Source organism: Arachis hypogaea, chromosome 12 (genome assembly GCF_003086295.3).
Source record: "Arachis hypogaea cultivar Tifrunner chromosome 12, arahy.Tifrunner.gnm2.J5K5, whole genome shotgun sequence".
NCBI classification, from domain to species: Eukaryota; Viridiplantae; Streptophyta; class Magnoliopsida; order Fabales; family Fabaceae; genus Arachis; species Arachis hypogaea.
This window is the reverse complement of record NC_092047.1, coordinates 85,497,784-85,522,953: the sequence shown is the minus strand read 5'-3', so window position 1 is coordinate 85,522,953 and position 25,170 is coordinate 85,497,784. Positions and strand designations below refer to the sequence as shown.

The 25,170-nt window shown below is 34.5% G+C and overlaps 2 protein-coding genes, 1 long non-coding RNA gene and 1 pseudogene across 8 annotated transcripts; 3 read left to right on the top strand and 1 right to left on the bottom strand.

The window, feature by feature from the left end:
* The first annotated feature begins 6,094 nt into the window (after positions 1 to 6,094).
* On the top strand, positions 6,095 to 13,811 carry LOC112727618 (protein DETOXIFICATION 42). 4 transcript variants are annotated; one of them, XM_025777435.3, is made up of 13 exons: positions 6,095 to 6,493; positions 7,107 to 7,228; positions 7,532 to 7,741; positions 7,854 to 8,032; positions 8,390 to 8,525; positions 8,912 to 9,008; positions 9,176 to 9,276; positions 9,914 to 10,077; positions 10,620 to 10,691; positions 10,981 to 11,097; positions 11,222 to 11,317; positions 12,854 to 12,975; positions 13,521 to 13,811. In XM_025777435.3, exons 1-13 carry the CDS (start codon positions 6,462 to 6,464, stop codon positions 13,579 to 13,581), a joined length of 1,509 nt encoding a protein of 502 aa, XP_025633220.1. In that variant the 5' UTR covers positions 6,095 to 6,461; the 3' UTR covers positions 13,582 to 13,811. The 4 variants fall into 4 exon arrangements, with proteins under 4 accessions (XP_025633220.1, XP_025633219.1, XP_025633221.1 ...); XM_025777434.3 differs by having other exon boundaries at positions 6,120 to 6,493; positions 7,532 to 7,737; positions 7,850 to 8,032; XM_025777436.3 differs by lacking the exon at positions 10,620 to 10,691 and having other exon boundaries at positions 6,120 to 6,493; positions 7,532 to 7,737; positions 7,850 to 8,032.
* A 2,221-nt stretch (positions 13,812 to 16,032) lies between these two features.
* LOC112731886 (U5 spliceosomal RNA) lies at positions 16,033 to 16,165 on the top strand (annotated as a pseudogene).
* Positions 16,166 to 17,239: 1,074 nt separating this feature from the next.
* LOC112727615 (small ribosomal subunit protein bS1c) lies at positions 17,240 to 21,985 on the bottom strand. Of its 3 annotated transcripts, none has more exons than XM_025777431.2 (8): positions 21,597 to 21,985; positions 20,027 to 20,411; positions 19,050 to 19,325; positions 18,812 to 18,892; positions 18,189 to 18,470; positions 17,978 to 18,088; positions 17,691 to 17,777; positions 17,240 to 17,517 (listed from the first exon to the last, which is right to left on the bottom strand). In XM_025777431.2, the coding sequence occupies exons 2-8, from the start codon at positions 20,315 to 20,317 to the stop codon at positions 17,410 to 17,412; spliced, it is 1,236 nt and encodes a 411-aa protein (XP_025633216.1). In that variant the 5' UTR covers positions 20,318 to 20,411; positions 21,597 to 21,985; the 3' UTR covers positions 17,240 to 17,409. The 3 variants fall into 3 exon arrangements, with proteins under 3 accessions (XP_025633216.1, XP_025633218.1, XP_025633217.1); XM_025777433.3 differs by having other exon boundaries at positions 20,027 to 20,350; positions 21,597 to 21,981; XM_025777432.3 differs by having other exon boundaries at positions 20,027 to 20,355; positions 21,597 to 21,946.
* LOC112727616 (uncharacterized) lies at positions 20,931 to 22,248 on the top strand. The gene is made up of 2 exons (XR_003165918.3): positions 20,931 to 21,068; positions 21,550 to 22,248. It is a non-coding gene; the product is annotated as an uncharacterized lncRNA (long non-coding RNA).
* Positions 22,249 to 25,170: the final 2,922 nt, after the last annotated feature.

Here is a 25,170-nt window from a genome sequence, read left to right as displayed (position 1 = left end):
TAGAGAAGAGTAGAGTGATTGACCCTAGACACTTGAGAGTTAGAGTGATATACACTACCAGTAAGGGTTCAGTGCTAAATTCTATGTTCCCTGCTTTCATGAGCTATCTTCTTACAAGTTTACTTGTATCTTATTTTGTATGATTTGAATTAGTGGAATCTAATTTATATTTGTCTTGGAGAATTTATTTATTTTTAACCAAGTAGGTAGAATCATTTAGCATGTAGTTGCATTCATATAGATAGGTTGTGTTTCATACATTCTTACATCCCTCTTCATCTTTATAGTTTCTCTTGAGTTTAGCATGAGGACATGCTAGTGTTTAAGTGTGGGGAGGTTGATAAATCACTATTTTATGGTTTATCTTGCGCTCAATTGAGTGGTTTTTATCTACTCTTTACCCACTTATTCATACTATTTGCATGGTTTTACATTTACCTTCCTAATTATGTGCTTTGATTGAAAACATGCTTCTTTGGACTAATATTTGCTTATTATTAATCCTCTCTTATTACCATTAGATGCCTTGATATGTGTGTTAAGTGTTTCCAGATATTATAAGGCAGGAATGGCTTGGAGGATGGGAAGAAAGCATGCAAAAGTGGAAGGAATGCAAGAAGTTGGAGAAATTGCTAAGCTGTCCAGCCTGACCTCTCTGCACTCAAACGGCTATAACTTTAGCTACAGAGGTCCAAACGACGCAGTTCCAGTTGCGTTGAAAAGCTAACGTCCAGGGCTTCGATTTGATATATAATATGCTATAGTTCCCTTGACTCTAAGCGACGCGATCGCGTGATCCATGTGGCCGCGTCGCAAGTGACGAAAACTAGCGCATTTGAATTCGCAACCAGCGAATTCTGGGCTATTTTTGACCCAGTTCTCGACCCAGAAAACACATATTAGAGGCTATAAAGTGGAGGAATGCATCCATTCATAGGGAGGCTCTCACAATTCACTTTTCATGTTTTAGATGTAGTTTTAGAGAGAGAGGTTCTCTCCTCTCTCTTAGGATTAGGATTTAGGATTTCTCTTAGTTTTAGGAGTGACTCTCAATCCCAGGTTCAACATTCTTTTTACTTTATAATTCTCTTTTTACTTTCAGATGCTGCAATGCTTGTATTAGATATGTTGCCCAATTGGCTTATGAACTTTTCATGTTAAGATCCGCATATTTTATTTAATATTATTTGAGGTATTTTCAGATTTAAGATTGCTTTGCTCTGTTTAAGATTGCTTTCAATTTAATTTAGATATTTTTCTCCCTTTTGGCTTTGGTCAAGTGATTGGTAATACTTGAGTTATCAAACTCAGCAAGTGATTGAAATTGGCAGATTCTGCTTGAACTAAACTTGCTCTAACACTAGTCTCTCCACAGGAGTTAACTAGGACTTGAGAATCAAGCTAATCAGTCCACTTGATTTACCTTCATAGTTAGAGGTTAACAAAGTGGGATTAAAACCCAATTCTCTTCACACCTGATAAGGATAACTAGGATAGAAATTCCAGTTTTTATACCTTGCCAAGAGATTTTATTATTATTATTTTATTTTACTTGTCATATAACATATTCCCACCTTACTTCCAAAACCCCTAATTTACAATCTTCATAACCAATAATAAGAACATACTTCCCTGCAATTCCTTGAGAAGACGACCCGAGGTTTAATACTCGGTTATCAATTTAAAAAGGAGTTTGTTACTTGTGACAACCAAAACGTTTGTACGAAGGGATTTTTGTCGGTTTAGAGACTATATCTACAACGCGACTGTTTTTATGACATTCTTTACTGGCAAAAATCCTAACGTCAGTGTCCAACTTGAATGGAGCTGAGCTCCCAAGGTCGTGGCATATATGCAACTTGAAGAGATATTATAGCTAGAAGCGCACCTCGCTCCCTGATGTACTCTTTTTCCTGACTTCATGGTTTTTTTCTGAGAAGGGTTTTTCTGGAGAGGTTTTAACGAGGCATCAAAGTGGGACTAGGGGCAAGAGAGTTATCACCCTTAGTAGAAAAGCATTTTTTATTTTACTCTTCATTAATAAAAAACATCTTTTTTAATTCCATTGTTGTTTTTACGGTACGCATCGACTTAAGCTTGAAAAAGCGCGTAAATCTGTTGCCCGACCTATATGGTCAGCAAGATAAAGTGAGAAGGCACAAATCGGTGTAAAGAGGTTGTAAATGACGATCATATAAGCTCGGTCAACACGACTTACGACTTACAAGTCAGAAAGCATTCGAGCATTATAAAATGCATCGCAAAAATAACCTAAGTTATAAAAGCAGCCTAATAACAAAAAATTGGTTGTTTGAATTATGCAATGGAAAAACCTTTTCAAAATGAATCCTAAGACAAGGGATATTTGTTAAAAAGCATACAAAATGCTTTCACAAAAGTCTCGCAATAATAGTAAATACGAAATCCAAAAAGTTGTTAAAACCCTTTAGAATGATCAGAGTCAACAAAAGAAAGGTGCACATAAAATAAGAAATGTTGATAAAATGTCCCACAAGCCAGGCCTTAATAAAAACACTAAACAGACCAAAAAGTGGATTCTGATCGCTAGTAGTACAGGATCCAAGTTTAGTAGAGGAAGTTGGAAGAGTCACCTCGGTTGGCACGACTTTCGGCTGAGGAGAAGAACTCGGTACTGCCTCCTCGGAAGAAACGACATCTGGTGGAGGAGACTCCACCAAATGCTGCCCCGAAGTCTTCAGGTCGGATGCACTAACATCACCTTCTCGGGGAGGAGGGACAATCTTCCCATCGACCACGATCATGTCTGGGTTGAGAGGGGATAAGTCCAAGTCAGGAGTAATAACCCGAATTTGATTCTTCAAATTTTTAAACACCTCCTCTGTACCCTTAGCAACCGACTCCTCCAAGTTGGCATAATCATCTTTAAGTCGCCTTACCTCCTCCTTCAGATCCAAGTTCTCCCTATAAACTCGGACATAGTTTTCTTCGACCCTCTTCATTAACCCTTCAGCCATAGCACAAGAGGCCACGGATTCTTTCTCTTTCTCCAGAGTTTTGAGGAGATCGGATTCCAGCTTCAGTTTCTCCCCCTCAAATTCCTTTTTTGCCTCCTAAAGAGAAGCCACCTCGGCTTGTAAGGCCTTCAAAAATGCTGAGTAGCATTCAGAGGAGTCCTCCCTAACTCTTTCAGCAAGGTGGAACATACCCCAGCTGTTCGGATCCCACCCCGGATCAAGACTTAGAGGTGGTTCTTGATAGAAACATCATCCATAGCAATGAAGCTATGAGGATGGATGTGTTTCTCACAAAATCTCACCCCATCAAATCCAGTGTCATAAATGTTGGGGACACTTGATTCTGAAGTCTTTCTCTTCTTAGAACTCGGCTCCGAGAAGGGGAGAACAGGAGAAGGAGGAGGAGGAAGAGTGTTTACCGATTTACTATAAGAAGAGGTGCCTGAATCAAACTTTGTCGGGGAGGGAGTGTCCGGCTTCCCAATTTCTTGCAGCTGAGCAACTCGAGCTCGGGCGTTCCTTTTTGCATCCTGAACTTTCTGATAAGCTTTGGAACCACTTTTCATTTTTTCTGCACAAGAGCAAGAAATATCAAGTAGCAAGTCGGGACAACGAGCAATTATTTATAAATAAAAATGAAAACTGCCTAGTTCGGTACGGACAGAACTCGGTGTTCTGAGAAGGAACTTCTTAGTGTTAAGGTTTGGAGCCCGTCCCTAAGCCGCTCGAAAGAACTCGACTACAGCCTCCTCGACTTCGTCCAAGTCTATCAGATTATATTTCTCAACAGGAGATGCCTCTACCCAATACAACTGGAAGCGGAGTTCACCATTTTCATTTAAGAAGAAGGGGTGGTGACCCTCAGCAGCATGGACTTTAAAAAAGAAGTTCTTAAAATCGTAAAACGAGTCATCAAAAATGGAGAAGACTTTCCAACCTTGGATAGCTCGGAAGGAAACTCATTGTTGTTTATTCGAGAGGGAGCTAAATGGTTTTGTAACATGAAACAAGAAGAAAAAGATTTTCAAAGAAATCGGGAAAAAAAGCTCACGACTTACGAGCTGGTAAATCTTCATAAACCCCTAAGAGGTTGGGTGTAGTTGGGAAGGAGCGACTTTACAGTAAGATAAAACCTCGGTTTCAAGATCGGAAAAAGAAAAAAACACTTCAAGTCGGGTAAAGAAACAATCGTACATAAAAAGAAAATGGGGTTCCGACTCAGCAACTCGGCCAAAGCAAACTCGGTCTTCAGTGTCAGGAGCTACTATCTCATATTTTACTTCATCATCTCTAAAACTACAAATCCTATGATTCCTACAGAACTCCTCTACAAAAATGTTATCAACTACAGGAACTGCAGAAAGAACTAAAGAGTCTACCCATTTCAACAAATCCTTAGGTACCTTGGAAGACATTTTTGAAACAGTTGAACGAGACATATAGAGGAATATACCTACATTACACAAAAGAAATCATTACTACAAGTCCAAAACAGAGGAAACTTTCTTTCACAAAAAAGAATAACCAACAGGGAGCAAACTTTGAAAAAGAAAAAATGATATTGTTCTTGAAAGGCTACAACAATTTCATTTAGGGGCATTCTGACGCACACAAAAAGCCACGGCAGTAGTGCAACAGCAAAGAACACAAAACTAACCTAACCTCCAAGAAACTATCAACAAAAGCAAGTTCGCTAGCAACGATCCTACATTCAAACATAGGTTTCTAATATAAGGAAACACTACATAGTAGAAAAGAAGAACTTACCTCTGTTTTCTTTCGAAGAAGCCAAAGGAAGCTAACGGCAGGACAGAACAACGAATGATTTCCCTCAAAGAAAAGTCCCACGTCCTTTAGAGTCTTCCATAAAAAGAACAAAGCTCCAATGCAAGAAGGAAGGAGGGAAACGAAAGGGCTTGAGAAATAGGGAAGAGCGCGAAAGGAGAGAAGAGACGAAAAAGGAAGAGAGAGAAAAGGGGAGGAGTATTTATAAGCCCAAGGGGCAGAATTGTAAAAGTCCCTCCCCTCATTTAAAGACCGTACACAGTTACAAATGTAACTGCACTCCACGTGTCAAAGTGGGAAGCCAACAGACGCAACGGTTGGCATTCTGAAATCACGTCGGGTTTTCGACTTGAAAACAGAAACCAACCTGGAAAACCCGGAGTGATAGCTCTACTTCTTGGCATCCGCCCGACTTCATACATACTTGAATCTGACTCAAGCAAAAGATCGGAATCAAGTAGGGGTACTGTTCATACCTGACCCAAAATATAAGCTAGGCCCAAGTTCAGAGAAAGCCCAAATAATTTGCTACCATACAAACGACCTCTTGAGAGATCGGACAGCGCGCCCCACAGTAATAACTCCCCTCTAAAAAAGTTATAGCTAACCCCTAATATCTCTCCCCACTTTTGGGAAGAGAGATCTCAACAACCCCTACATAAAAGGGACGGTTATCCACCACCAATGGTGGAACTACTCCTTATTGGCTCATCACCTATAAATACACTGATACTCTAAGGTATACTTAAGTTCCAATGCACTATAAACCTGCTAAGACCCTTGCTGACTTAGGCATTGGAGTGTTTTGTAAGTACCACCCTCCATCTCCTCTCAACAACTTGGACGACGGCCGTACCACCCAGGCTAAGTCGGAAATCACCTCTCCAAAGAGCTTGGAACTCGCGTTCAAACCCAAACTCGATCCAGTTTCAGGTAATCCTTGGAATAGTAACGAAATTGAAAAATAATGAAAAAGGAGGATAAGAAGAAGAAGAAGAAGACGACGACGTAGTATCGGGGATGAAGAAGAATGTCTTAGTTGGACTTGGTTGGTTAAATTACTTAAATGTAGAATTTTATTGATATTTTATATCATTAGTCATTTACAAAAATTATTGAGTGATAGAATGACAAAATTAATTAATTTATAATCTTTGAATAATTAATTTAATTGATAAAAATTTTCAAAAGACGAATTTAAAGAATTGTCCATGTTGTCACAAACTAATTTTACCACTAACCCACTTCAAAACTGTACCATATAATTTACCTGCACCGTCCCTACAAAAACCTGTGCAGTACCGGAACTATTTAAGACTTTTCTATTGTACTAAAAGCAAGCAAAAGAATACAATCATATTTTATTATTGACCAAACTATATACAACCCGGGATTCTACAACTAAGGGAGGCTTTTTGGTAGCTTTTACTTCATCTGCCATCAATTATTCATATTCCATCTATTTGAATATTTTAAGTTTTGCTTAGTTCCTTCAAGGATCCTTCGAATTCAGACTCTAACGGGTGGTGATTGTCCATTCAAATTCTTCACGTTCTTGAAAATTTCGCCATAGAAGTGTGTAACCCAAGTTTGGTTACTTACTATATTTATATGTCACATATACGACTTCCATTTTCTATATGTGTTGAAAGCTGAAACTGTTGGACGACGGAAGGAAAGATGAGCTTTCATATGTTATTTTCTGGCATAAGGTATTTCTATTTATGTTTTGCTAGCAATAGTATTCTCTTTGATTTACATATATATTATTTTTGGAAAAGTTATCATGATTAATGTTTATTATAGACCCAAGAAACAAGGATTGTGAGAAATACTGTTGAACTGTGTTACTTGACTTTAGGAGTTTTAGTTTCTTAAATTAGGTGTAATTTGGATGAAACTATTAAGATATTTTCACACACAATATATAAATATATATAATCAGCCGAATATCCAGTTAAAAAGGTGGATGGGATGGAAGATAGACAGAGCGAAAGATAGGAGAAGACTCAAGAAGACCATACATGAGGCAGTCAATAAAAAATGTTGTTGGATTATTAGACTAAAAGAATTGAATTGATGACTTAAGTGATGGTCAAAAACAATAAATTTTGGCATTTATCTGAGATTAATGTGTAGACACTCTCACTCTAGACATGATACATGATGTGACTCAATGGTGTAGTCGACCTCACTTAATGGAATAAGATTTTGTTGTTGTCGTATATATCCAATTGTGTATTGCATGGAAAAAGGTTGAATTTGATTAGATGACTGTGTGAACTTGCATCAAAACTAAACACTTTGTTTTATTAATGGTTACAGGAACGCCTTTAGGAAGGATGAACTAGGCCTGGAAATAATGCATATATCACTGCCTACCACTCTTGCTTTGGCTGCAGATCCTATTGCTTCTCTGATTGATACTGCATTCATCGGACACATAGGTTTGCTTCACCTTTTTAATTCTATGTATTTATCTAGAAAGTTTGATTGACTGATACAACCAATCCTGCATGATTTATTCATAAGCTTATTAAGCTGCGTCCAAAGCTTAGTTATATAATTTCTAAGATTGAAAATGTTGTACCTCTATCCTTGTTTCTATAACCAAAGGAGTTTCTGTGTCTTTGTCTATGTCTATGTACCCATGTCTCGGATACAGAATCTAAATGTAACCTTAGGATTCTATTTAGAAAATGTTTGATGTTACTCCTCTAACATTTTTCATTATTGCTATTGTTTTGTAGGCCCTGTGGAGCTTGCTGCAGTGGGGGTATCAATTGCAATTTTTAATCAAATCTCAAAAATAGCAATAATTCCTCTGGTCAGTGTTACAACCTCGTTGGTTGCCGAGGAAGATGCCGTCGAGAAATTACAAAATCAACCATCAGAAACAGAAATGCTGATCCATGCCTCTTCTGTGACTGAGGAAACAAAATTGGAAGTGGAACAAGTTGGTATTTATTTCATTTTTCAAAAGAATAAAAAGCCTGCTACACATTTTTAATTGAATCTGTATACTTCTCTGGATTAATTTATCATTATTGATTTTTCTTTTTTTCAAGATAGATCCTGAGTGCAGTACATCATCAAGAAATGTTAATAGAGTAGCTAAACTTGGCCATGACAAAAGCTATATTCCATCAGCTTCATCAGCAATAGTTATTGGAGCTGTTCTCGGCATCTTACAAGCTCTCTTTCTCATTTTTACAGCCAGACCAATCTTGAATTACATGGGAGTCGATTATGTGAGTCCCTTCTTGCAAGTTGCAACTGCCATAATATATATGTCTCTTAACTTATTTTTAATGTATATTTTGTGGCTGATTTGATAGCTGATTTTTTGTGTACACGTAGCATAGTTGTTAATTAATTAAATCATATGTCTTTCTAGTCATATGGGCTGATTTAGTAGTTACTAGAATGTTGCTTCATGTAATTCTTCTTCAATTCAATTTCATAGTTTCTCTTACTTCAGAAGCCATACTATAATTGTTTGGAATTTAGTGTTTTCTGGCTATGTTCCATCTTTGAAGACTTTTACAATCCCTTTTAGCTACATTGCTGTACTTTGTCAAATGACTGAGTGTTTTTTCTTCATGCAGAATTCTCCAATGTTGAAGCCGGCACAGCAATACTTGACTCTGAGGTCATTTGGTGCACCAGCTGTGATACTTTCTATGGCCATGCAAGGAGTTTTTCGAGGAATCAAAGATACGAAAACACCTTTATACGCCACAAGTATGCTGTTCCTCGCTATCAAGTTCTTATGATGATACTAGTCTAGAGTTCGATTTTTGTTAAATTAATTTTCATCCTATTTAGTTCAATCATTTCCTTCAGTGTTTCAATTTTAACCTTTTTTTTCCCCTCTTAATATCAAAATATTTTACCCATTTTATGAATTAAAAGGTCACTTAAAACATTCATAGAGGAATGTTACTGGAGAGTTCAATATTAGTTACACGGTTACAATAAAATTATCAGTATTGTTTTTTCTTCTGTAACTTCTAAAATCAGATTTAGATACAGTTTAGTGAATTAGTGGAATCAGTTAGACTCTACTTCTTTAAACAAAATGAATTGCACACTATGATCATTCAGTAATTTGTGAAGTTTGATTACAGTTGTGGGAGATGTAACAAATATCATTTTAGATCCATTGCTTATCTTCGTACTCCGGTTGGGAGTCAGCGGTGCAGCAATCGCACACATTATCTCCCAGTATGTTCATACGTTCATCTCCGGTTTTCTTTCTGATGCTATAAGCATCTTTTGTTGATCACTCATCAAAGACTTCAATTTTTGTGTTTTTTTTTTTTTTTTTACTTGAGAAAGTTATGTTTCTTTTCTGTTTCTCGTTTTCATTAATTTGGCATGTGATTTGACAGGTACTTGATTTCCTTGGTGTTGTTGTGGAGTTTAATGAAGCAAGTTGATCTAATGCCTCCAAGTATCCAAGATTTTCAATTTGGGAAGATTCTAAAAAATGGTACTAATTTCTATCTACTTTTGCATTTTTCAGATTCTTGGTTTCACAATTATGAATTCAGCAGACATGTCTACAAATTTGTCGCACTTTTTCGGTCTAGAGAGGCTTCGAAAATATATACATAGACAAAATATAGTTCTTATCTGAACTTCAAAATCTATTAATGAATGAAACAGCTTGCATGTCATTGCCAACTGAAACACTTGCACATATGATCTAGAAACACTTTACAAAATACCAGTTACAATTTATCTTGGTAAAGTTCATGAATATATTTGGAGTGTATTAATGATCCGAGAGCCTATCCTTAATTCAGAAACATATTTTACAGTTCTAGTCTGTGAAAATTCAGCTGTGACATTTGTTTATTATGTGTGAAACTAAAATTTTGGTTGAAGTTGAATGATCTAAATACCTTGAAATTGAATGTTGTTTTTCTTCTGGAAGAAGAAAAAACTAACTCAGGTGAGTTTGCAGACTAAATGAGATATTGTTTCACCACATATCACAATTAATTTGATGTCAAAACACATTCTTTGATTTTTAACTTCACATGGTCTTAAATCTGACCAATTACTAAATTGTCACTTCACATTTGTACAAATATCTAACGTTGTTTGTTTCATCTTTGTTGTAGGGTTTCTGCTATTGTTGAAAGTTACAGCAGTGACATTCTGTGTGACACTGTCAGCATCCCTTGCAGCAAGACAAGGATCAATAACCATGGCTGCCTTCCAAATCTGCTTACAGATTTGGATGGCCACCTCTTTGCTTGCTGATGGATTAGCTGTTTCTGCTCAAGTAAGAAACTATTTCTCTCGACATTTTTTTATTACATATTTTATGGTGACTGATTTTAGTGCACAAATAATATCTTTGGGCGTATAAGTAGGTACTCTTCATTGTTATGAGAGATAACATAATCACAGTAGCATTTGATATTTATTCTTGAGTTATTATCATGAATTTTAATGGTGCCACACACGACCAAGTAAACGAAAACGTATATTATAGTTGCAAGGAACTAGCAAAGTAACTACATTCAGAAATTAGCATCTCTGAGAACATCCACCATTAATTGCCAAGTCTTTGTTGTTTAAAGCATATGCAAATTACCAATATGAATTCATTTGGTGATTTTCTGTATGCTTAGTTTCATTTTAATTAGAATTGTTCTTAGTTGCATGCAACATCTTGGGCTCTCTGCGATATTGTCATCATTCACTTTTCACTCTTCCCTCTTAATCATTCTATTTTCCAAAAAAGTATGTTCCTAGTTTGTTATACTACAATTAAGTCAATGCAAAGTTGCAAACCAATAGATGCCAGTTTTCACTTTTCAGGCCATTCTTGCAAGTGCGTTTGCGCAAAGGGATTACCATAAAGTGATCACATCGGCTTCCCGTGTTCTTCAGGCATTTCAACTTGTCACTTACCTTCCATATAAATTTTTTGTTAGTTATTCATTTGTTACTATTATGAAACCACTTCTTCCAAAAGTTTTAGCTGATAGGAGGAGACACATAAATGGTTATATCTCAGACACATCCACTCTAGCAAGAGTCTCTTTTGGGTTTGCGTAATACCATATTATAAAACCACTTCTCCCAAAAGTTTAAGCTGATAGGAGGATGTGCATGAATGATTATATCTCGAACATGCTTACTTCAATAATTTCTGAAATCCTTTTTCTTTTTCATGCAGCTTGGGCTGATTCTGGGGCTGGTTCTCTCATTCCTTCTCTTTAGTCTGCTCCCTTTTGCTTCTAAGTTATTTACAAACGACGTCGCTGTTCTGCATCTTATTGGTATTGGTATTCCGGTGAGTTTTGTTTCTGTTGCTTATAAAATAAGAGCACTCTCCCTTCTTAGTAATAAGTTGCTTACCCAACAAGAAAAGTTTATCTATCTTATTTATTTGTTTATTTTAATTTCTACTTCACCAGTATGTTGCAGCCACTCAACCCCTCAATTCACTAGCATTTGTTTTTGACGGAGTAAACTACGGAGCTTCGGATTTCATATACTCTGCTTACTCAATGGTAAAGTCTAGAAAATTGGTTTCTAAGCATGAAGCAGATCATGTATGTTTGTCAAATTTACTTTTAGCATTAATGTTACAACCTTTTTGAGTTAGTTGCTAATTCCTACACAAAAAGTTCATGAAATTCACTATTCAAAGATTCAGAATTTATGATTCACAATTATTAGGGTAATCGGTAGGGTAGGGTAGGATTTGGACTCTACCCTAATCCTACCCGCCGGTTGAAAACTTTTTAAAACTCTACTCTACCCTATCCACGGGTTAAGAATCTCTCAACCTTAACCCTACCCGCACCCTAAAGTTCTAAATCCTACCCTATCCGATCCTATTGGCAGAAAAATAAAAAATTTTCGAGCAAATATAAAATTCAACTATTCCAAATTTTATACATATTAATAAAATAGAAAATAAAAAATTAAGTTCAAATTAAAATTAAAAATAATAAAATCTTAAAGAAATCCAACATAAAATTACAAATAATATGATCATCAACTAACTTAGTGGTTATTTCAATTTTTTATAAGAGAAAGATTATGAGTTTAACACTCACTTTCTTCACTACATACATAACTTTTATATATATATTATATAATATATTAGGGGTGCGGGTAAGGTAGGGTAGGGTATACCCTAAACCCGTACCCTACCCTACCTGCAGGCAAATTCGTATCCTACCCTACCCGTAGCGAGTAGGGTAGACAACCCTATGCGAACGGGTTGGTCCGGATTGGATATCCGCAGGTAGGGTATATATTGCCAGCCCTAACAATCATTAAGTGCTTATAGTGGTGATATAACTTCTTACTAATGGCAATTGTTTCCATGCCTTCTGAAACAAGAGGGTAAATTACATTCTCATGTATTATTGGTTATTGCATAATAAGTCTGTTATGTACATTGTTAACACGTGAAATAATTATGTATTTAACCGATGAGTAAGGCTACATCCAAGTCTTTTTATAAACCAAGTCCAACCAAGTTTAACAATAAGATTTGGAATAATGCTAGTCATAACTAATTTTTATTATATTAGACTAACTTGGTTATATTTAGTTAACAAAAAAACTTAGATGTGTAGTATTAATGCTAAAGAGACAAAAAAAGAAAAATAGTCCAAACTTGTCTTATTTAGTATTCATTGATTGTTGTAATAATTAATAAATGCTAAATAAAGTAAATTTTGGTTAATTTTTTTAGTTATCAAATATTTTCAACTGGATACAGCATGTAGTTGAAGTTTGGATAAAAATAGGCTTTTAGAATCACACAAGTATTTCTTAAGTTTTATGGTAACAAAGAGTAGAAATGATGTAATAAGTTAATTATCTAGAGTTTAATTCAAACATGATATTTTATATTCAAACAAAATTACAAAAATACTTATTTCATATGTTAGTATACGATTAAACTTATTGTACGAAAAATATGTAAAAAAAGGATAATCTAATTTCGAAAGGGTATACGAATAATTTAGAAAATTGGTTGCAAGGTTTATGCCCCTCTTATAGTTTACGCATTCGCTTATTTCTCCTAGATTTTGGTGGCATTGGTGAGCATATTTAGCTTATATATGTTATCCTCAAGCTATGGCTTTAGTGGTATCTGGATTGCTTTGTCTATTTACATGAGCCTCAGGACATTTGCTGGCTTTTGGAGGTAACTTCTTTTTCTATGCACTTAAAAGACTACCAGAATATTCTTCTTTCACTCCCATTCAACTCATATTTCATTCCGAATTAAAAGTAAACTGGCTCTATCTGGAAATTTTAATACTAAAGTCTTCTGTAAAATCGAAAAACCAAAAAAACTAATTTTGCTGAAAAGCTACTATTTTTCAACTAACATATATAAACTGATTTTTCAAATCATAATTTTTTTTTACCATTCATTTAAGGGAATACCATACCTTTTTTACCCTTAAAACTTATCAAAGTTGAAATATTTCAATTTTAGTTCCAATATTTCATAACTGATTTAATTTAACGAATAAGTGTATAATAAAATCAATTTTGGGCTGCAAAAAGTATAATTTTTTGCTCCTTCAAATTTGTGAAAACTGATTTTTCTTTTGAAAAAGTAGTTTTTCTCACAAATTAAGCTGGAATAAATGCACAGGAAAGAAACCATAACAAATTAATGCATTATTATTTATTGCATATGTTTCGGTCGAAAGATGTATCATATTTTATTTTGAATTGCAGGATAGGTACTAGATCAGGACCTTGGCACTTCCTGAAGGAAAACTATGCACTACTACAATAGTTCCAAGCTATTTCTATCAGTATAAATTTATAGTTCAGTCTCTCACATGCACAGAGTATAGTACAATCCATATTGAAGAGAATAGAATACTCCCCATTCATGGAGTGATCCCATTTTGGTAGGACTTATCTTAATTTGAAAATGTATTCTTTACTTTTAATGTATGTATGTATGTATATCATGAAATTATTTTAATCTTTTAGTCGAAATTAAAAAATTTTCTTCCAAAAGTATTCTTTCTTCTATTATGGTTTTTTTTTAGATAGCGACAAAAAATCATAATTATAGTGGTCACAATAGCTGTTGTAATGATTTGAGAGTGAAAATAATAGAATAATAAAAGAAAAAAAAAAGAGTAATTTTGAAAAAACAAATTGTAATTTTAACCAAATGACTAAAATAAGACGAAATAAAACATTTGGAATAAAAATAGGAAATTAAAATAGTGCTTTAACAATAACAATAATATTAATAATAATACCAGAATGTAGAAGATTCTAATGAAAAACATCCAAATAGACTTTGTGATTAGTAGATTATATTAATTGTAATTCAGCAAAGATTTAACTTTGTACATAGTACATACATAAGCACCAAAGTAAATGCATAACAAATAAAGTTAGAGGCTCCAATCTCCACATAACATTTTATTTATGTTGATAAGTATTTGGTAATAAAACAGAAAACTGGGACACAATGAGTCAATGACATACCATAATGAATGCCTTCATATTAAAATAGGACTCCAAGCTGAATGAAATAGTTTCGGGGAAGCAACTTGAAAGCAACCAATTCATAAAGGGAAAATAGTGAGCGTCACTATTTATACAACATCGTAATTGAACATGTTTAATACTTGGAGGAGGTGATGAAACTTGCAATACGCCCAGGCTTTCTCTAATCTGCAAAATTCTCCGATATACTAGCAAGATAATAAATTTGGAGCATGGATGTTTACCAACTTCAAGTTAGAGCAACGTGATAACTTGAAGAACTTGAGTTGAGGACCTGCAGTATTAATCCTCTCATACTCGAAAATAGAGCAATTATGCAACATCAAACTCTCAAGGAAAGGAATCCTATTAAAATGTTCAAGTAACCATTAGTAGAGAACAGTGCCAGAGCGGGCGCGAGTAAATGGGCAGTTATTAAAATATATTTAATGGAAGAGTCTAGGGCTAGCAATTTTACTAAATTCAGCATGTAATCAATAAAAAAAAAATGAATAATTCCATAAAATTTCACACCATTAAAAACATCATTGATAATTATTTGATGACTACAAATCACAAAAATTTAAAATCAAATTTATTGATTGCGTTTGGAAAGTCAAAGTAAAATAAGATTAAGCGTTTCATTTTCAATTGCTATGACAAAAGAACGCATTAATCTTAAAGAGCAATTTGAAAATATGATTTCAAAGACATAATTTATAAATATGACTAGAGCCAAGTTTTCATTTAAAATATAATTATAAATATTGTCTCTAAAATAAAATAAATATAATCCAAAATATAATTATAAATATTGTCTCCAAAATAACATAAATATAATCTAAAACACTCAATTTTAATCTTCATATTCTTGAAATTTGGATTTTGGCAAAAAAATTGTAAAAATACCCCTTATTAAAAAAAGTCCGGCGAAGAAGTCCGTCCACCCCGCCAAATCCCACCAAATCCCGCGGTTTAAGCGGTGCAAATTAGGCGGGTTTTTGTTCTTTAGTGTTCCCAATTTTTTAGCCCGACCCGCCTTTTTTGGCGGGTTACGTAGGCCGGCTTGACGGATTTAGGTCTGTTTGCCACCCCTAGTCAACACACAGGGTGCGTGTTGCAACACACAAGGTGTGTGTTGGACACGTGTCAACATTCTGGTCAATACGAAGACACTTTTTTACACATCCAGTCATCCACAATATTATAATACACTTCAAATATCAATATTCAACCAAAATATTATCTTCATCTCCATATTAAAAATAATTATTGCAAATAGATCTTTAAAATATTTTATATCGAATGTTTTTATTTTTAAAGAAATTATGAAATCCTGAACTCTATAAAAAGAAGTATATAAGTTCTTATTTTTAGTGAGATTTATTATTTTTATTTGAACAAATAGATTCTTAAAATTATGATAGAAAAATATATATGTCTTACTTTTGATTTTAAAGATGTCAACGTAATCAATATTTTTAAAAATCGAAAAAGTTCGAGTAAAATTCTTTAATGACCTATTTAGATAAATACTCATATTTTAATAAAAAATATTTTTAATTTTACTTATTTAAAAAATTAAAAAATGTAAATTTTAATTTATGTTTCCCTTTCCTAATATGATTTTGTCTCAATTTTCTGTTCATACGAGGAGAATATTTTTTCTAAGAGTTAGTAACCAAAGCCCACGTTAGGTTAGGTAGAGTAATGAGAGAAAACAAGTTCATCGCCTATAAAAGGAGAGCACTTCACCTTTTTAAATTCTAGGAGAAAAGAGCAAACTATTTTTTCGCCTTTTACTAAAGAATACCATGAGAGAGCTCCACAATTCTAATTAAATATTTGTTCTATTTCTTATTTTTATCCATACAAAGATGGTGCTTAGTAGTATAGTTGTGGTTAATTATTATGAGTGAATATTTGAACAAGACATTATTTATAGTTAATTATCATTCAAATCTGGAGATTTAAATATATCAATTATTCCTTTCCCATACTTTAAAAAATAAATAGTTTAATAGGATGTAGACAAAAGATAGTATAAATATTTTATTTTCTTAGTAAAAAAGAGGAATTTATGGTTTTCAATAGGCTAGATAGAACCGGAAAATTTTTCTAAAATAAATTTTAAAAAATAATTATTTTTAAAACAAATATTTTTCAAACTTTGTTTTTTTAAAGTTGGAGTAGGTTCGTTTTCTAAATTCTATTTTTTTAATTTAAAATTTAGATAGATATAATTTAAATTAATGATTAATTTGATAAAAATAAACATAATCGTATTATTGTATTTATATGATTAATTATGTTTATTCGATTTTAAAAAAGTTTACTATTTAAAATCGATAATTTTAAATTAAAAAATAATAGGATGCAGTAGACGAAGTTGATCGAGCTTCAAAAAAAGACGAATTTCAATAAACAAAGATAAAAAAATTTATTTTAAAAAATAATTATTTTTTTAATTTATTTCAAAAAAAATTTCGAAAGAACAGCCTATATTGCTTTTTTCCCTTTTTCTTTTCAAATAAGATATATAATCATTGAGCACAGACCAGTAAATGATTGGTTTGGTCCATCTAACACATTCTAAAGGTATTAGTTCTTTTTTCTTTTCTTGGGGTGTCTTTCTAAAGGTATTAGTTAAAATTACTTATCCTAATGTCTAATTTTTCGATATTCTTTATACAAAATATACTTTTAAAAACTTGAAATTTTTAATTCTTCAACACATACTTTTCGCATTTAACAACTTAAAAAGTATTGTTAACCAAATCCAAAAAACTAATATTGTATTGCTCCTTTGTGTTCGTAACATGAAAACTTTCATATAATCAGAAAATAAAAAGATTAATTGACTTTTCCTTTCTTGAAAATCAATATTTTAGTTCATCTGGCTAAATACACACTCAACAGAATTCAAATTTGTAGGAAAGGCGGGATTGTTGGCTCAAATTGGTGAATATTAAGAAATGTATTCTCTACGCAGCAGGAAAAAATTAACTCATCCAAACAAAACAAAACAATAAGCTTATTGTTATACAGCAATATTGTTTAAGTTACAAGCAAAAATCTAGAGCTAGGTGCAAAATAGGACCCTCAAAATTCTGAATCATGAATGTTCTTCAGCTGAGGGTACCTCATTGAAATCCACTCCCTCTGCAGGCAACTCTGAAGAAAGTGGTCCTAAGATCCCTTCATTGCTAAGAGTTAATCCACTCTGCAATTCATATAATTTTTATATATTCATCATCAAATTGTGCAAGGATGCCATAAAGGGATCAAAGAAGATATTCAACTCAAAGATGAAATGTAATAACTGAAAGTAAGAATTCCTTTGACATGCAAATGCACATAGAATTTTGTACAAATAAATAATCAATAGCTAGATACCTCTGGCTGGAACCGAAGCATATCAGCACGAGCCATGGCTTCTGCTTGGGCTATTCTCTGTCTGAATGTCTGAGCCATCTCTTCCGCCTATAAGAACAGAATCAGAGTTAAATGTGATCATTCTCATCGAAAATTAAAAATGCTGATGGAAAGTGATGAGGTATATATGATTTATCAAGGTAAAGGAAAAAGGGGGTTTCGGCTTCTTCAAGGATGTCAAAAAAGATGGTAGAAAAAACGACGAAGTTGAAATAAGCAAAACATGTGACATCCTTTCTGAGTTATACCTTCTCAAAGACAAGCTTTGGATTGCGAATCATATCACCAGGTGTGGGTTCCAACTTCTTTGTGGAAAGGCTTACTCGGCCTCTCTCCCGATCATGACTTAGTATCATCACCTAAACAAAGAACAGGTGAGAATTTTCATCTACAAGACAACTGCAATTGTAAGCAAAATGTCCATGTAAATGTAACAAACTAACAATATCATAAGAATACCTTCAGAATATCACCAGGTTGAAGAACAGTTGCAATATCAGTTATACGATCGTGACTGATCTGACTGACGTGAAGGAGACCACTGATTCCACCAATGTCAACGAAGGCACCATATGGCTTTAGGCTTTGAACAGTGCCAGTTACTACGGATCCAATTCCCAGCTGTCCCTGGCTGTCAGCAGCGGCTTTACGGTGACTGAGGATAAGTCTGGACTGTTCCTCATCCACCTCCACGAACTTTAGAGGGAGTTCCTTCTCAAGTAGCTCTTCTCCAGATAATTTCTAACAAGAAAAGTAAACAGAAGGCTAAGCAATGAAATATGGAAATGAACATTTAAAGAAACTTCTTAGTTAAACATAATAATCTATGGGAACTCGAGGAATACAAGTGGGGTTACTAAACTTGAATTACTTTATTTCAACATTGACAACAATAGAGGGAGATTGCCTCATATTCTCATGCGAATTTCAGATTTTCAGTCTTTGGCATGAAGCATCCCAGTCTGATGATGGTTACAACAAAAAGCCTCAACTAGTCTTAAATGGCCTATATTGAGTATTGACTATTAGTGCGGTCAAAATCAGCGCAACGCTACTAACGTCAAAGTAGGTCAAGAGCTAACCGTTGAAATCTGTGAGAATGGAACAAATCCCTTGAGGCCTTCCACCTCGGCCACCAATCCACCCTTGTTTCCATTGACAATCTGCAAGACGAAGCGTATGCAACCAGTTAATGTAAACATAGAGAAAATTAAACAAGTTAATGTAAACATAGAGAAAATTAAACAACTCACAACGGCAGAAACAATACTTGAACTAAACATTGACTAAAATTGAGTTTCTTGGTTTCACTTCACCCACCTTACCCTTGACAACTGCATCTTCTGCTTGAAGTTGCCTACAGCGTTCCCATGCAAGGTCGAACTCAATAGCCTTTAAACTCAAGATCAGGCCATCATCAACTTCATTTTCCCCAATTACTACAAACTCCTCTCTCAAGCCAGGAACTATGCCTGCTTCTTGCACATGCTTAATTCGGTGGATGCATGCCTCTTGCAGAGGCAAATATGCAGTAGACTTTGCAGTAACATCAACATAAGCTCCACTTGCATCTACAGCAAATACCGTGCCCTTAATCTGAAAACAAAAACCCACCACCATTAACCAACTTATTTCCTCAAGGAACAAAACAACACAACACAAAACTCCTTTTCCACTAAATGAATCAAAGTATCAAACTATGTCAATGCCATTGTGTCCTATCATAAAACCTTATGTGAAAAACAGACCATCTTAATCAAACAATTGCAACAACAAAAACAAAACCTTATCCCACTAGGTGGAATTGGATAGGATCAACTGTACCCTATCATATTATTCATATATCATGTTTACAGTTAGGTCCTTTACACTCTTGTGTATGAATTTTTTGGTCGTCCTCTACCTACCTTTCGCCACTTGTCTATCTTCTATCCGATTCACACACCTAAGTAGATGCTCTGATCTTCTCTCGAACAATTCAAAACCACCTAGGACGAAATTCAACCTAAACTAAAACAACTATATTTGCAAAAGATGTTGGCTCTGGATCCAATTACCTGTTTTTGTTTTTCTTCATACACAACCAACCATCAATTTCCACAGACACATTAACTAAACATTCTCATTACTCATCAATACACACCATTTCAACAGACTCAATTTAAAGTCATCTTCCACCGAAACCACAAACTACATTTATCAAGTTCAAAACTTTATGCAACCAGTGACAGAACAAACTCCATTTCAGTTAAAAAAAATTGAAAGAAAAAAAAAACCCCAAAGCAAAGCGAGCTGACCTTGGTGCCAACCTCAGAATCAAAATCATACTTTTCAAGAGCTTCAGTGAACTGATCAACGGTGAAGGAAACACCTTCCATGGGAGCAGTGCGGCATCTCTCATAGGCTTGCTCGAAGAGCTCTTTCAGCTTCACTCTCTCTCGGTTCTGCGCATTCGATAAGGCCACCGAACACACCACCGGAAGGAGCGTGCGGGTATGGCGGTTGTGGGTGGTGGTTGGTCTTGAGAAAGACGTGGACGGCAGTGGAGACCATCTCAGGACGCTCAGTTGCTGAGCCAGAGACATCATGATTTCCTTCTTCACTACACTCTCTGGGATTTTCTATTCTAACCAAGGTTGCGAGAACCGGACCAGTCAATAAACCGGTAAAGTCACCGGTTCACTGGTTCGACCGAGGTTCAACCAGGATTCAACCGGTTTAATTAAATATTAAACAAAATTATTAAAAATTCAATATATAATTTCAAATATATAAATTCAATGATTTCTAACTTAATAAAATTCAAAATTTCACAATTTCACATAATAAATTATCCATAATTTAATATTAGAAGTTCACAAACAACTTCAAACATCAAAGTTCATAACTAAAAACAATCAAAACGCACATAGTGACAAACACACAATGCTCTACTATCAAAAGAAACATTAACAAACAAGTTTTCAACTAAAGATGAAGAATTAGGCCAAATTTCACAAAATCCTATTATACAGATATGCATCGCTAGTGACTAACCTTCAATAAAATCACAAGTATGAATTCAACAAAAGTAAAGAAAAAATAAGTTTCCAACTTAACTAGAACCTATTCATAACCTACTAATCTTGTCATTGACACCAAGTATCCCAACCCCACCAACCACCACCACCACACACACACACACACACACACACACACACACACGAAAAAAAGGGAAGGGAAAACACACCACACAGAGAACAACAAACAAAATGGGTGTTAGAGAACTTGGATTTTCTCGTTATATTGCTCTTTCTTATTGATCTTCTTCATATCCCACTCGGAAGACTTTGCCTACAGGTACTGTCCTAATTTCTTTCGTTATCTATAAAATGTTCCTAAGTTCTTGTTTTGTTGCCATCCCCGTCCCCTCTTTCTTTCCTCGTACATAAACAGATCTAAAAATCTTCTATTATAGAAAAAGCTTGATAGTAAAGTTGCTTTTCTTTGTGTAACAGTAAGCTATGATAAAAGAAGGTTGCACATTCATAAGCTGATTGTTTAGAAAATTGAAATTACAGATATTTATCAGCAAGCAATTATAATTTTTATTCTTTTAAGTTTTCTCAAACACCCTTTTGATTGAAAAACTACATAAATCCAACAGAGTTACAGGGCAATCAGCTGAGTGTTCTAATTGCGGGAATTATGATTAACCTCTAGAGTTTCTAATAGCTTTTTAAAGCAGCTTTCTTTTTGACATCATTAAGTGCATTTTTTCATTGAACCATAGCATAATGGTAATCCAGATTTTCTGTTTTTTCAATATTATTAACAACAGTACAAATTACAAAACAAGCAAAAATAATTCCAAGTAACAGTGCTTACCGGAGCGAGGGAGGAAGGGGAGTGACGGCGACGACAGAGGAGTCGGAACTATCGGCAAAGAACAGAGAGAGCTCGAACAGAGGAGACGACGACGGCGACACAGCTTCCTAGGACGGCGACGGAGCTTCCACACGCGACATAGCTTCCTACGACGGCGGCAGATTTTCCACACGCGACGCCTGTCCGCAGCGGAGAAGAGTTCGGCGATGACTAAGAAGAGGGACGGTGGCTGTGGGGCTGCGTTTGGGGACTGGGGTTCTTTCAATTTTCAGAGAGAAATGGAGGAGTGGGACTGGGGCTGCGTTTGGGGGATGACTGGGTTAGCGTTAGCCGGCTAGGGCTCTTTTTTTTTTTTTTTTTTTTAAGGGTAAAACGGCGCTGTTTTGAGGGGTGATATTGAACCGAAAACCCTTCAATAAATCAGTGGGTTTTCGATAGTTTACTGGTTAATTATCGGTTCGATTGGTTTTTTGACTAATTTTTTGCTAGACAATTTATGAAATCAATTGAATCGGCTAAGTGACTGGTTCTTGATTAATCTGATATTCTGATTGAACCTCAGTCTGATTCGATTTTTTAAATTATAATTCTAATCTCAGATAAGGTCGTTCCAAAATTAATATTTAATAATACATTACAGAGATTTTTTTCATCCATCATGTTATTTATGGTGCATCGTGGACTACGTCATCAATGGTCACATTTTGCTGGTGTACGTTTTTAACCCATGACACGTGGTACACGTTATATTACGTGTACGTTTTTACAGAAATTGTCTATTTTATTTATTTTTTTAATAAGTGTCTTTTTATTTTTTAAATGTATCAAAAAATAGTAAATACCAAAATTCTAAGAACCGGACCGGTCATCAAATCGTTTTAGTCACTGATTTATTAGTTTATTGGTCTAACTGGTGGTTCAACTGGAAAAATCGTTTTAGAATAAAATAATAAATAAACAGCAGCAGGGAGTCTGTCATCTTCGCCGTCGTCGTGTCTTCTCGTTGTCGCGTCTTTGCCAGTCATCGCATCTTCGCCGGTCGTCGCTCTTCTCCAATCGTTGCCTCTTTGTCGATCATCGCTTCTTCTCCGTCGGGTAAGTCACAAAACTCTGAAATCTTCATTATTTGCTTTGATTTTGAAGCATTTGTTATAATTTCTGTGAGTTAGGTTAAGTATAACTTATATTTTTAATGCTGAATTGCTGATTCTGGTTTTTATGATTCTAAAATTTTCATTATTTATTTTGATTTTGATGCTGATTCTGAAATTTATATCTTTATGTTATAATTTGTTATTTTGATTATTTGTTAATTACAGTAGCAGTGTTACTTTATATTTATTTGTGATTTTTGTAATTTATGTGTCTTTTGTGATGTATATGATTTTATTTTTGTGATTTTTTGTGAATTGTTCTATGTATTATTTTCTGTAATTTGATTTATGTGATTTATTATGGATTATTGTGTGTATGTGATTATAGTTTATTGTTCTGTGATTTGTTCTGTGTATTATTCTCTAATTTGATTTATGTGATTTATTGTGGATTATTGTGTGTATGTGTTTATAGTTTATTGTTCTATGATTTTATAAAATGTCTTCCTCTGATACATTGAGTTATACTCTTGAGAAAAGTACTCCATCGGAAGAACCTATAGCCACTAATGTTCAAACTACTCAAGAGGCTCATCAATCTCAACCTCAAGAACCTCCAACTAATACGACAACTAATAATAAAAGACTTTGTTTATTGTTTATGGATATGTTTGGTTATTTATGGATATGTTTAGATGTTTATATTTGTTGGTTATTGCTATTTAAGTCTTTAAAGACTATGAAAATTATATATGTAATGATAATTGAGGATTATCTTTATTTTTTAAATTTTTTTAATTTTTTTCTTATTTTCAATTTTTATTATTTTTTTACAAAATCCGCGGAGATCTGATGCACCACTATTTCGTAGTACATTTTAAGCTGAATTGAGTGGATTTTATCTATTATTCTCACACTTATGCATATAAATCGCATGTTTTACATTTTCCTTCCTAATTTTGTACTATGATTGAAAACATGCTTCTTTGGCCTTAAAATTACTAATCTTTAATCCTCTATTATTACCATTCGATGTCGTGATATGTGTTAAGTGATTTCAGGTTTTCCAGGGCAGGAATGGCTTAGAGGATGGAAAGGAAGCATGCAAAAGTGGAAGGAACACAAGAAATTGAATTTTGGAGAAGCTGGCAGCGACGCGCATGTGTGGACGACGCGTACGCGTGACAGAGCGTCACGTGCTGCATTAAACAGAAAACGCTGGGGGCAATTTCTGGGCTGCTTTGGACCCAATTTCAGGCCCGAAAATACTGATTAGAGGCTGCAAAGTGGAGTTGGAAGAGGGGAATGAATTATTCACACATTCATTCATACAATTTTAGGTTTAGATGTAGTTTGCTAGAGGAGAGGGAGAGAGGCTCTCTCCTCTCTCTAGGTTTTAGGGTTTTTTAGGTTTAACTTTTCTCAATTTCAGATTTCTACTTTACTTTTATTTAGTTTTCTTCTACTTTCATTTGTTCTAATACTTTAGTTTGTCTACTTCTATCATTGATTCCCTTATGTTGCCAATTTAGTTTATGAACTCTTATATTTCCTTTGATCCATATTAATGCAATTTATGTTTCCATATTTATGATTGCTTTTCTGTAATTTGTGTTATTGATGCTTGTAATTGGTTGTTTAAATTTAATATTCCTTGTTACTTTTCTATGTTTTTATGTTATGCCTTCCAAGTGTTTGATAAAATGCTTGGTTGGATTTTAAATTAGATTTTTATATTCTTAGTTTGGATTGATCAATTAGAGACTCTTGAGTTATCAAAATTTCTTTGTTGATTGGTGATTGAGACTTGCTAGTTGGCTTAGACTTCACTAAATCTAGTCTTTGATTAGGACTTGTGAACTTAAGTTGATTTTGCTCACTTGACTTTCCTTCATTGTTAGAGCTTGACTAAGCGAAAGCAAAAGGCAATTACCATCACAATTGATGATGATAATGAGGATAGAAATTCCAATTCTCAATCCTTGCTAGGACTTTTCTTAGTTGTTATTTTATTTCCTTGTTATTTACATTACTTGTTCTTATTTCAAAACCCAAAAATATACTTTCCCATAACCAATAATAACTACACTTCCCTGCAATTCCTTGAGAGACGACCCGAGGTTTAAATACTTCGGTTAATTTTATTGGGTTTGCTTAAGTGACAAACAATTTAAATATTGATTGAGGTTTAACTGTCGGTTTAGACTATACTTGCAACGCGATATTTTTGTGAAAATCTTTACCGATATTTTTCCTCCATCAAGACCCAAGTCCCCGACGAATAAGGGGTCCCCGTTACCCATCGCGGGGATGGGGCGGGGACAGGGACAAATAATGGAGGCAGGGGCGGGGGTCATGTCCCCGCTCTCATGAGGACCCGTTGCCATCCCTAGATATAGTATCTGTCACACTCTTGGGATATAATGTCCGCTACACTCTTGGAATACAGTGTCCGCCACACTTCATAAACAAAGAGAGAG

What these genes read in the sequence shown, in the direction of transcription:
- LOC112727618 (XM_025777435.3), top strand. Translation starts at nt 6,462, where the DNA reads ATGAGCTTTCATATGTTATTTTCTGGCATAAG. An exon ending in ATGTTATTTTCTGGCATAAG is followed by an intron (nt 6,494 to 7,106) that starts GTATTTCTATTT and finishes TAATGGTTACAG; the next exon opens with GAACGCCTTTAGGAAGGATG. An exon ending in TGGGAAGATTCTAAAAAATG is followed by an intron (nt 9,277 to 9,913) that starts GTACTAATTTCT and finishes TCTTTGTTGTAG; the next exon opens with GGTTTCTGCTATTGTTGAAA.
- LOC112727615 (XM_025777431.2), bottom strand. Translation starts at nt 20,317, where the DNA reads ATGATGTCTCTGGCTCAGCAACTGAGCGTCCTGAGATGGTCTCCACTG. An exon ending in ATTCTGAGGTTGGCACCAAG is followed by an intron (nt 19,326 to 20,026) that starts GTCAGCTCGCTT and finishes TTTTGTTTTCAG; the next exon opens with ATTAAGGGCACGGTATTTGC. An exon ending in ATGCAGTTGTCAAGGGTAAG is followed by an intron (nt 18,893 to 19,049) that starts GTGGGTGAAGTG and finishes TTCGTCTTGCAG; the next exon opens with ATTGTCAATGGAAACAAGGG.